Source organism: Macaca nemestrina, chromosome X (genome assembly GCF_043159975.1).
Source record: "Macaca nemestrina isolate mMacNem1 chromosome X, mMacNem.hap1, whole genome shotgun sequence".
NCBI classification, from domain to species: domain Eukaryota; kingdom Metazoa; phylum Chordata; class Mammalia; order Primates; family Cercopithecidae; genus Macaca; species Macaca nemestrina.
This window is the reverse complement of record NC_092145.1, coordinates 138399188-138411990: the sequence shown is the minus strand read 5'-3', so window position 1 is coordinate 138411990 and position 12803 is coordinate 138399188. Positions and strand designations below refer to the sequence as shown.

The 12803-nt window shown below is 38.0% G+C and overlaps 1 protein-coding gene across 1 annotated transcript; it reads left to right on the top strand.

Moving 5' to 3' along the window:
- Positions 1-274: 274 nt before the first annotated feature.
- On the top strand, positions 275-1821 carry CBLL2 (Cbl proto-oncogene like 2). The gene has a single exon (XM_011735351.3). The coding sequence runs from the start codon at positions 352-354 to the stop codon at positions 1627-1629; it is 1278 nt and encodes a 425-aa protein (XP_011733653.2). The 5' UTR covers positions 275-351; the 3' UTR covers positions 1630-1821.
- Positions 1822-12803: the final 10982 nt, after the last annotated feature.

Sequence of the window (12803 nt, the reverse complement as noted above, 5' to 3'; positions counted from 1 at the left end):
TTGCTTTCTCTGCCCAAACTCCCTCACTAGAGTGGTGGGACAGGGTAGGTGAGAAGAGAAGGAAGCCCTTAAAGGTCAAAGCAGTGGAGGGTTGGGGCGGGATCGGATCGCACTTTCACCTCCTGGGCTTGGGAAGATGGTGCACATGCGTTGTAATGCGCACGTGTTACTGGCACATGACTCCCGGTCCCTTGTGAGCTGAAACTTGGATCCTAATGACGCTGATAATGGGTTACTAGGCACTCATAGTTCTGGATTGTTGCGTGGCCTTGATGTTAGCAGAAGAATTCCTTTAAAAGTCATTTTTGAAGAAGTAGACAAACCTAAATCTGTGTCTCATCTCCAAGGAATATGAACAAGATGCCTGCTGGTGAACAAGAACGTGAATATAATGAAGACAGGAAGTATTACTCTAAAGGAGTTAAACTGGTGAGAAAAAAGAAAAAAATTCCTGGTTACTCTTGGGGGGACATTAAGATAAACATCATAGGTGAAAAGGATGATTCACCAATTCATTTCTGTGACAAATGTGATTTGCCTATTAAAATCTATGGGCGAATAATTCCATGCAAGCATGCTTTTTGCTATAACTGTGCTAATTTATATGACAAAATCGGATATAAAATATGTCCACGCTGTAGTTATCCTGTGCTGCGAATTGAGGAGCATAAACGAGGTTCTGTCTTCATGTGTAGTGTTGTTCAGGGATGCAAGAGAACGTATTTGTCTCAGAAAAGCTTACAGGCTCATATCAAACGCCGCCATAAGAGAGCTCGAAAACAAGTTGCCAGCGCTTCGCTTGAAAAACTTCGTCCTCATATTGCTCCGCCACGAACTGAAATCGCTGAAATCCCTAAAAGACTGCTAGACAGGGACCATCTAAACTATATTCCACCAGAGCAGCACACCATGATGTCACTACCGTCTATGCAACAAATGCCACACGAGCAACATAATCAGCTACATAAGGATCTTCAGGTTCCTCCCCCAGAACTATCTCCAAGTCCGCCTTTTCCCATCCAGTGGGAAACCGTTAGTGTTTTTACAAGAAAACACGGCAATTTAATAGTTGATCATATTCAGAATAACTCAGATTCTGGTGCTAAGAAGCCATCACCTCCTGACTATTATCCTGAGTATCAAAGTCAACCAGTGGTATCGTCCCCTTGTCATATTATGCCTCAAAAACAGCATTATGCACCACCTCCATCTCCATCATCACCAGTAAACTATCCAATGCCATATCCTCCTCAGGATGTAGGTACTCCTAACTTGGTTTCTAGCCAAGCGCCAGCTCTAACCACGACCTATGATCTATCACTTGGATATATTATTGCCCAGGTGCCACCTTATATGAATTCTCCTCCACCATGTGCTCCCCAGTCTCAAAATGGTAATTCATCTGCAAGTGAATTTGCTTTTCACCACTACAACCCTAACTTTTTACCTCAGTTCACTGAAAATCAAGAAACCTTGAGCCCTCAGTTTACACAAACAGATGCAACGGATCACAGACGATGGCCTGCATGGAAAGGACTGCCACCTCCTCCACCAACATGGAGTCCACCTCCTTCAACCCTACATGGTGGATCACATCATTCATACCAGAGAAGACATAGACCATACTAAGCATGATAATAGTATTTTGAACTGAAGACCTGATGGGGAAAACAACTTCAACTTCTATACTGTACTGTGGATAAGTGGCTCAGTTCAGCACAGCTGTAGTTTAACAACTTTGTTCCTCTGGTGTGGTAAATTGACCTAAAGGTGACCTCTGATGATTTCCTGAAATAAATATGCATTGTTACATTTTCAAAAGTATTGTGGTTTTTATTTTTTATTTTTTTTGGTGATATGTTAACCTGTGAAAAAGGATAAAATTTCAATATAGTTGTAAAAATGCTATTTTATGTGAACTCAAGTATAGTCACATGCTGTTTTTTAAACATGTTTTACCACTAATTTCCCAAAGTACAGTAAAAATCCTAGAGGTAAAAATCTACTACGATGTACAGTTAAATCAGACAGCTAAATGGTAGATAATTATTTCACGTTTTAGGAACTGAAATTTTAAGGTATAATAAGTGTACAGTGCATTTCATTTGGATGCCTTTTCATTTTTAGGCAGCCCCAGAAGCACCAAAATATATCAGAATTCCAGTACTATGATAGATTTATGTTTGCAATGTTAAAAAGCATTACTAAATCATTTGGAAAGATATGACCAAAGTAATTGTATCTGTAGGCTCCAAGCTGGTGGGGACAATGTTACTTGTTAATGCTTTTTTTTTTTTTTTTTTTTTTTTTTTTAACAGAATCGTTCAAATCACATAATGCACCACACTTACTAAGTAGCATTATTTTATAGCACTGTTTAAATGGTGTCATTTAGATGAAGTGTGTTCTACTTTGCTCATGCTCCTAAATTAAATATTCAGGGCTGAATAAACTTTATTATAATTCTTCGTTTCGTGGTAGAACTTGATCCTGTTCTTATGTGGATTTTTGTTTATTAGGTTTTAAGCTACAGTTTGAATGCCATAGAGGAATTTGGATAATCTATTAATGAGAGGCATTGTTACAGTTACAAACTTGGACTTGCTTGGGTTTCATTATTGCATGATAAGGGTTCTTCCTCTAACCTGAAATTAAAAACTATTAATTCTTTCCTATTTCTTTTCTTGGTAAACAGCCTAAACTTGGGACATTTTAGCATGAAGTTAACAGTAAAGACTACCAGATGACTTTGTATAGGAGAAAAGTAATGACTTATATGAATTTCACTGCTTTATTGTATTTAGAATGAGCTTTTGCATTTTAGGGGCTTATTACAGTCCAGCTATGATGACCACTTCCACTTCCACTTCTGTACTTTGTACGGAATTCATATGGATGAATTGATGTTCTTAGGATATTTCATATTATTTGAATAAACCCTCATGAAGATTTTTCTCCCCCTTCAACAGTACATAATATAAATATGAAATGGGTAGTATGCAGATATTATTTACTAGATGGTTTATAGTGTATAAATTTAGGAGATATTTCTTTTTGGCAAAGGATGAACTGATGGCTAACTTATCATTTTACTCTGTTGGGTACAGGCAAAATAAATTCTTGTCTTGGCTGATCAGATGCTCTCTGAACTTAGAGCTGAAGTTAGAAATATATAAATGGCCATTTTAACCTTGACCAGCCTAAAATAAGTAATAGACTGTTTTTTTAAGTGAGTGATTTTTCATACTTAGCAATTTGAGAGTCTAATGTTAATGCAATATTTCTAGTGAAAAAGCCTTGTTATTAGGAGCACGGCATGTGATGATGTGAAATGTTGGTTAGTAAGTGCTTCTATTATACTATTACAGGTACTTGGACTGGTACACACTTGATTTCCTTTCTTGCCTCTACTTAGAAGCTGTTAAAATATTACTGTTAGAATCCAATATAATTTTTTGTTTCATGTAATAAAAGCCAAGTTCACTTTAAGTCTTCTCAACTATCTATGAAGAGCTCTTCTATGTTTATTGACATTCTCTAGGATTGAAGGTAGTATGAAACCACTTACATGACGCATTAGACAAAAAAAATCAGTATTATAAAATTTTACATGTTAAAAGAAGCCTTTAAAATTATTTATTTGCAGTTAAGTTTAGGCAATATGTTATTTAGCAAAGCAGAACAGATGAATGTGTTGTAGCAGACAAAATTTTTAAATGATATTGGTTATGAACTCATCCAGTGATGTTTGAATGACAGTGATGGGTAAAAGAATCACAAAGTTACCATTAGTGTTTCTTTAAGGGAAAAATAATGCGAATCCTTTCCTTTTACTCAGAGAAGGCTTTGAAGCTATAATGGGCATAAGTCTAAATTAAATGTATGTATGGTACATTATAGTACTCTGAAGACTACTGAGGTGGCAGTTTAAGTCTTAAAAACAATATGGATCCATAAATACTAAAACATAAACAGAAATACAAGTGAAAGGGAAAATGAAAGTCAGATAAATAGTAAAATTAAGTCCAAGTTAAAGCTGGAAGCAAAAAATTTGCACAATTAATTCCTGCACTGTTGTTAATGATGGATGAAAAGTGGTTAAAGTAAACAGGCAAGATAAAAGCATGCACATTTTCACGGGAAGCATAAGCCTGATACTGAGCAAAAGTTCTCTTGTGGCGCTCATAAAATAGTCATTAATATAGGGTTGTGATTCCTGATTCTGACAGCATGAAAGAATCTCCTGGAGCATCACCACAAATTAGCATTCTTTACTTATCCTCAAAAGATTCTGAATCAGTAGGTTTTGGCAATGGATAGGGTTTAGTAATCTGTTCTTTCAGTAAGTATCCTAGGTGATTCAGAAGCAGCTGACTCAAAAATTTAGTCACTGAACACCCAGTGTCTAGTCTCAGTGGTCTACCATCCATTCTGTACACAGCAACCACAGTAAATATGTAAGAATGGAAGTTGGTCAGGCACAGTGGCTCACGCCTGTAATTCCAGCACTTCGGCAGGCTGAGGCAGGTGGATCAGGAGGTCAGGAGTTTGAGACCAGCCTGGCCAACATGGTGAAGCCCTGTCTCTATTAAAAATATAAAAAATTAGCCGGGCTTGGTGGCAGGTGCCTGTAATCTCAGCTACTTGGGAGGCTGAGGCAGGAGAATCACTCGAACCTGGGAGGTGGAGGTTATAGTGAGCCGAGATCGCGCCACTGCACTCCAACCTGGGCAACATAGTAAGATTCCATCTCAAAAAAAAAAAAAAAAAAAAAAAAAGGAATGGAACCCAGCTCTCAAATAGTTTTACATTACACTTCAAGTCCAATACCTTTTTCTTGACTGTATACAGTTAAACTCCTAGTGAATTTTCAAAACTCATAACCTACCCTTCTCTATCCATTCCCCCTATTCCAGTCATACAAACTTAAAAAAAAAAAATCCTTGGGCAACCGAATTCCTTCCTGCCTCACATTTTACACTTACTGCTTTCCCCTGCCCCGCCCCACCTGGACCATCTTCCTACAAGTCTTCTTAAGGCTGGCTCTGTCACTTCATGTTTCTGTTCAAATGCCTTCCTTGGCTGCCCTGTGGGAAATAGCACTGCCCTCCTCACACCCATCTCCTAACCCTGCTTTATTTTCCTTCATTCTCTATCACTACCTGTTATTACATAATTACTTACTGCTTCTTTTTGTTGTTTCCTCCACAAAAGTGTTATCTCCAAGAGAGATGGGTCTTTGTACTAGTCCATCAAAGAAGGATGAAGAGTGATATATAATAAAGCAATTTAATTTTTTGTTCTTGCTGTTTTCTTCTTTTTATATTTTATTCTTTCTGAAGTGAAAATTGGGGCCATCTCATAACTTTTCTCTACACTCTTAGATACATGGAAAGCTCTCTGATCCGTTATTAAAATGTCCAGTCTGATGGGACAGTCAAACTTTAGAACTGATTTAAGGGTAAGTCCTTTCCTTACTTCCCTAGCTGTGGCTCATGGAAGACGAGCAGTTAGGAAGAATGTTGTGGTCAACTTCTTGCCTTAACCACCTTTGCTTTGATTTCTTCTCCCTATTTCATTAGGTGGAGGTCTTGGTCCTTCAGAGTTGGAATGCAAAGGACTGGAGCAGGAGAGGTGAGGGAAATAGGAAAAGTCTTAACTTGGTTGGTACTATATGAAACTGGGTTAGTAATTTCTGGGCCCAACTTCAGGTTTTAAGAATTAATTTTTTCTTTCATTGACACTTCCATGGTTGGTAAGAAAGAATCGCTGTCATTGATCCGGATCTCTACTTGTAGTTCCCTTGATGAATATGAATGCATCTCTCTTCCAGTTAGTTCCCTAGTTCTTCCTCAGCCCCTGAGAATCTAGCAATACCTACAGCTTCTCTTAGCTGAGTTGTGTTTATCCCTCCAGCTCCCTCTAGTGAGGGGCCATATCTGGCCCCTGAGAAACACATCTCCTTTTCCCTGATAAACTCTGGGTGTGCTGGCCAATGTCAATGTTGCCAGCTTCCTTTCCCTCACCTGTCAAAGAAATTAGCCTGTCTCCTGCACCTTTGATTTTCCAGACACCAGTCCACAGTGTCCCTAATGTTCCAGAGAATACATATTTAGCCCTTGGAGTGGTCTCATTAAAGCACCTCTCTCCTGCGAGGTGATGTGGGAGGCATCCTTCATCTCTTTTCTAAGAGGAATGGTGGTGGTAGAACTCACAGCATAGTAAAATTTAGAGTCAGGCTGTTTTCTTATTGGCCGGTGCCCACACCATACTGTTTGTTAAATAATTTTATTATTACTCTAGATCCAACTATGCTTTATTTTCAAATGGCTCAGAAACCCCAGATGGGAAAATGCAATCTGTTTGAATTGCATCTACAAAAACAAAGGAAGGAGGAGTGCATGATTAAATGGATAAGTCAGAAAAAAATGCCTCAGGTATTGAAATGTTCTTGGCAAAATTTTAGTATCTGAATCATTCTAAAAAGTGTCAGAATTTGGCACATCTCCTAACGGTTCCAATAACATTATGCTGAGTAAAATTATACATTTTTTTCTTTGACAAAATAGTCAATAGATATATTTCATTTCCAATAGAAAGAACTAAGTCATTTTTAAAGTATCTTTCAAGGTCAGCCCTAGGTAAAAATGTGGTATAGATGGAGTTCTATTTTGATGGGATAAAGCAGAGGTATAAAACTTTTTCCCTCTACTGAATAAAACTAGCATTTTTCATCACATATCATCACACAATAAGAAACAGATGGTCTGCTTATTTTACTGACCATCACTCGTTTGTGTTTAAACTTTTTTCCTAATATTTGACTTGGGTATTCTGTTTGGTTTATGCATATGGCAGACTGATTGCAAAATTGGCCGCAATTCTTTACTCCTTCCTATGTGTCTTCACAGTTCTTCCTATCAAGAGGTAGAGTCTATTTTCTCACCTCTTTGAATATGATTTACTTTGGCCAATAGAATGTGGCAGAAGTGTCAGTGTACCAGGTCTGAGCATAGAGGCCTTCTGTCCTTCCACCTTCTTTTAGAGCCCTGCCTCCTTGAGAACAAACATGGCCCACCTTGTTGAAAGATGAGAAAACATATTGAAAACTCATTTCCCCCCATTGAAAGCCATCCTAGACCAACTTACAGTAAGCCAACTCCAAAACATGTGAGAATGCTCAACCAAGATTAACATAGCTACCAACCCAACCCAAAGATGACTGCAGACCCATGCAGGAGTCCAGCTGAGACCACATGAACTAACCAGCTTACCTGTAGTTTTGTGAGCAATAATATAAATGCTTATTGTTTTAAGTAACTGAGTTTTGGGGATGATGGGTTACACAGCAGTAGCTAACTGATACAAGCCATTTTTACTCCCATTTTCCCCCCTGTAGTTAGAGAATTACACACTGTCCAGTTTTACAGTAAAATTAGCACTAATGTGAGATGTGTTCAAGACATGAATTATAAATATTTGATGTTTAGACATGAAAAGAACTCACCTTTGAAAGGGTTTAAAATAGTAAACATTTTCTTCAGGTTTTGTCATCTTCACCTATTTTTCAATTTTCTCATTAATAGTCAAGTTATAAGGAAGATTAACTTCAATAAACTGCATAGTAACCTTGAGCAAAATTGTGGAGGATTTAGCTTAAGCAGGCATTGCATATTTAGCTGGTGTTACCTAGCATCTTGGTATATATGTGAAGTACCATGCTTATAAGCATAAATTCTTATTCCCAATTTTATCTTCTGAATAGGTGTCTTTGGATCTCCTATATTTGTGGGAGCCATTTGTGTAATAGCCAAGCTATGGTGGCCTGATCTTACTTTGAAGATTTAGCCCTAAGTTTTGTGACAGGGCTGCATTCAGGGAGTACATACAGCCATAGTCACTATGGAGCATAGTCTTTATCTTTGCATTTAAGGAGGTTCAAGTCAGCATGGGCTACCTTAGAGGAAAAACCTTTTAACCTCATCCTTTCATGGTTCCCAACAATTTGAAACAGCTTTCTAAATTGATGTCCTAAAACTTTCTCTTCCCTCTTTAGTCCAGCCTTCCCACCTGTCTCTGTTATTTTTTAACACATATGAGCAAGCTATTAGTCCTCTAGTTGTGCATAAGCCTAGATGTCTGACACCAAGGCTGACATCACTTTGGATGCCACTTGACTCCATATTAGACAGTAAGGAGGCAGTTGGGCAAACATCTGTTTTAGGAACCAATGTCAGCATAGTCTCAGGTTTCCATTAAAATATACTTACAAATACCTGTATTTTTAATGAAGAAAATTAGCTTTAAAATTTTTTCATGTTTTAATTTATAAGAGCACTACATGCTCATTATTAAATACTAATATAATATAGGAAATGATAAATGCAAATTAAAGCTATCTGTGATTCTATAGGTGATTTTTTTCTGTATATATTTTTACATGCATTTATATGGTGCTCCGTAAAAGTTCCCAGAATGCACCTTTTCTATAAACTTTTATTAGTTATTAATTATTTAAATTAAATTACAGGGTCAACTTTTGATTTTTAACTTCTGAAAGCAAATGACTTATTTGCATTTTAGTACATAATGCCATTTGATATGCTTCAGTTGGGGCTCAATATACATACATTATTTAATTTCTTAATGCTATGTCTATATGGTCTCTAAAAATTAAAAACATTAACTCTAATTTAGTCCATACCTTGCCCTATGTTGTATTGCAATCAGTATGCCTGGTTCTGTCTTCAGGGTAAAGACAGAACATATCCACAATCCCCGGGAATGGAACAAAATGGTAGCCAACTCTAAAACATGCTTTGAGAAGGAGCATCTATCTCAGTCACTATAATTACTAGTAGGTGCATTCTATCATAAGTAAGTCATCACTAAATCCTTTCTTACTTTCCTTTCCCTTTCCCATGCTTTTGACTCTGAAAGAGACTGGCCACACATTAGGCATGGGGAAGAATGAGAGGACACTGCGCACTGTTTTACAAAAAGTATCTGACAAAATGAAACCATTTTTTATTTTTAAAAAGTCTTTAAGTAAACATTTTTATTTGATTTGAACACTAAATTTTATTTTGTGCTTTGATGTCCTGGTAACTTACAGCTATTTAAAACTCTCCTCTGGCCACATTCCCTTGGGTATAATGTAGGCACTTTATGCCCCGTGAATCCTAACTCAATCATCACCTCTCCCAGACAGTAGGCTCCTCCTCTAGGCATTCCTTTCTTGGTGAATGGTTCCAATAGCCAACCAAACCAAATGTATAAGCCCAAACTTTGGCAGTCATTCTCTAGTCTTCCACATTCCACTTTCACTTCCCATATTTAATTGGTAACCATGGTCTATAGACTCTACCTTTATGCTTCTCTCATGGCCATGCCATCCAAACCATTGCCTTTACCATGGTGCCGGCACTCATTGCTTCTCTGGTGGGCTCCTGGAAGAGCCTTCTTATTGCTTTCTCTGCTGCTGGTCTTATCATCGGCCCCACTCATCCAACACAGCTGCCCAGTATGCCCTCTAATGTACAAGTCTGTTTGTAGACATCAGTGGATCGCTGTAGCATGTGGGATAATGTCAGATTCCTTTGCTTAGCACAGAAAGGCCCTCATATCTGGCCTGTTTCCCTCTCTGGCCTCACTTCCCACTACCTGCTCTTGGGCACTCTTTTCTCCAGTTATATATTTTCACTGTCCTAAAAACAAAAGCAGTTTCCCCTTTATGTCATCTTATATGGGGTTGCCCTCTGCCAGACATATTCTTTTCCTTTTTTCCCCCTCTCACTTTTCTGTGTCTTGTCTTTTTTATTCACTTCTTTTAAAAATCTTTCTCCAGACAAGCACATGATTTTGATGCCTCTTCACTGTGATTGCTGTACTATTTGTGTGCTTACATCATGCCAGTTAACACACTGTATTTTAATTGTTTACACGCCTTTCTCTTCCACTAGACCAGTGGGCCTCAAAATGACCAGCAATATCAGCAGCATCATTGGGGAATTTGTTAGAAATGCAAATTCTCAGGCTGCACCCCAGATCATAAGTTCTGGGGCTGAGACCCAGCAATTTGCGTCAAGAGTACATCATTTAATATTTTGTGATGGGAAAAGACTGGTAGGCCATGGTGGGTAGCATGCCTGGGAATGATTTGGAAGAAGATGCATGAATGCTGCATGAATACTGTCCTCTGTGCCAGCTTTTCTTAAATAGACCAACAACATTAAAGAAGCCCAGAATGCCCAGAAGCATTTCAACACTTGCATTCATTTGCTGCTATAGCAAATTACCACAAATTTAGTGGCTTAAAACAATAAGAGTTAATTATCCTACAACTGTGGAGGTCAGAAGTCTGAAGTAGGTCTCACTGGGCTAACATGAAGGTGTTGGCAAGGCTGAGTTCCTCCTGGAGGCTTATTGAGGGGAGGACCTCTTTCTGAGCTTCTCCCAGCTTCTAGAGGCTGCCTACATTCCTTGGCTCATGGCCTCTTCCTCTATCTTCAAAGCTGGCAACGGCTGGTTCAATCTTTTTCATGGTGCCATCTCTCTGCTTCTGACTTTTCTGCCTCCTCTTCTCTAGTCAAGGACCTGTGTGATTACATTGGATTCACCTGGATAATCCAAGCTAATCTCCCTATTTTAAGGTCAGTTGACTAGCAAACTTAATTTCATCTTGCTATGTAACATAACATATACACAGATTCCAGGGATTAGGATGTGGACTTTTATGGAGGGTGGAGAGGGATATTATTCTGCCAACCACAAAATTTATTCTTGACTTTTGGAGATTTGATTAAAATTGATATCGCCTTTTGCCTTAACTCACAAGCTCTTTGGAGAAATCTAGGATTCCCTTTTTTCATTGTCTTTCCTTGTGAAGAAAATGGTTTGAAAACTTTGTGGTGATTTAGCACATTTTATTGAAAAGGGGATCCCTGCCCCCAGGACTTACAGTTGTGGCTAATATGAGAGAAGGATCAGTCCAACATGGACAAGTTTGGAACTACATTGGGCAGTACCAAAGTGTATTTGTGGATAGTGCACCAGTGACACCATGAGAAAAAGTAAATTGCAATCGAACAAGCTTGCTATCATTTATTATCCTTAAACAATGGTTTATCCATTTTCTGGTGAGAAAATAAGAGAATCCCTCTAAACCTGTTTGTGACTAGGCAGGCCTAATATTTATAGTTGTCCTGTTTGTACAATATGCTTAAGTTTATTCTGCACTGTGAATTCAATACTTAATTTTCAAATTAAGTGCAAGACTACCTATCTCAAGCTGAGTTTATTTTGTACTGTGAATTCAATACTTGAGTTTTAAAAAAATATTTACTAATCCTGAATTGAAAGCTCCCTTCAGGTATTGTTAAGGAGAACAATGTGTACTAGGTAGAATATATCTGACATTTTTACTTACTATCTTACATCAAAATAGAAAGCCCTGGCAAACAGTACCTTTAGCCAAAGCAGCAGAGGCCAGAACAAAATTTCTTTCAGTTTAAGCATGTTGAAGGTAATAAAGACTGTGATTTTAGTTGAAGGAAGAGAAGTTATGAGAAAATTACCTGGCGATCTAAGCACATACTGTCAAATTATTTACCTTATATGGCTTTTATTTTAGGGCAATACATTGTTATGTTCTGATCTTGAGGGTAACTGTTTGGCTTTAATTTGCATGTGTTATTAGAACCAAACATGATCACCCAGAAGTTTAGGAGCCACTGGGGTTGTGGATTCACTCTGGAAGTATAATGCATCTGTAATAACACAGTGCAACAATGATCTATGAAGCTAAGAAGTGTTTCCTTGGATTCAACCCTTGGACCACTTGGCTAAACAAGAACACAGATTTAGGAGAGTGGTGTAAGAGGACATTGATTTTTCACATTCCTATAGTCCTTTCACAAAGAGAATGTGTAGGACATGTTTTCTTTTGACAGACCAGCTTTCATTCCCTTTGTTCATGAATCTGTCTCAGAGAAGAAGTTTACACTTCTAAGAAATGACTTTGTTCCCCCCACCAGGCTCCAAATAGAAACTTTTCAAGGCCACATTTGCTGTGAGAGATATTTATCATGGAAGTTAAGTAACTTATGATTTAATTCAAGAGTCCTCTCAGCACTGAGAATAGGTTATTTTCTCCAGGAGGTCCCAGCAGGTTCCTGTTTTAAAGAAATTGAAAAGAAATATATTGCTTTCAACAGCCCCCAAATCAATACCACTTCAAATATAGATGGGACCAAGTTTCTCATACTTCTTATGTGGACTGAACAATGGTGCTGACCCGAAGTCCTGTGTGATCATAATACTTAGACTAAAGCCATTGTACTCTGTGGTATGATTGTGGCTCTTCCCTTGCCATTCCAGATTCAAGTGACCAACCCTTGTGCACACCACACAGCAATGATGGTCTCTCATCCACCCATCTTTAGAAACTCCCCTAGAGAGCAGGTTGAGGATCAGACCATTTAAACATCAAAATGTATTTTGTTTTCTTCACCTTTTAAAAAGCAACATAGGGAGAATCTTAGCTAGGCAGTGCTTTTTTGACTAAATAATATGTGTAATAAATATGGTAATTAGCTGGAACCTCCTTTATAGCACAGTACCAGCATTTTATTTATCTTCCCATCTTCCTCAGAATCCAACTGTGGCTTTCACAGAAAAGCTCAATATATGCCTATTAAATAAATGAATCAATAACTTCACACACCAATGCTATAAACATGTCCACTTCTTTCTGGACTTGACATGTAGATTTTTGGTGCTGGGAGAAGGACCTTGATTCTTTC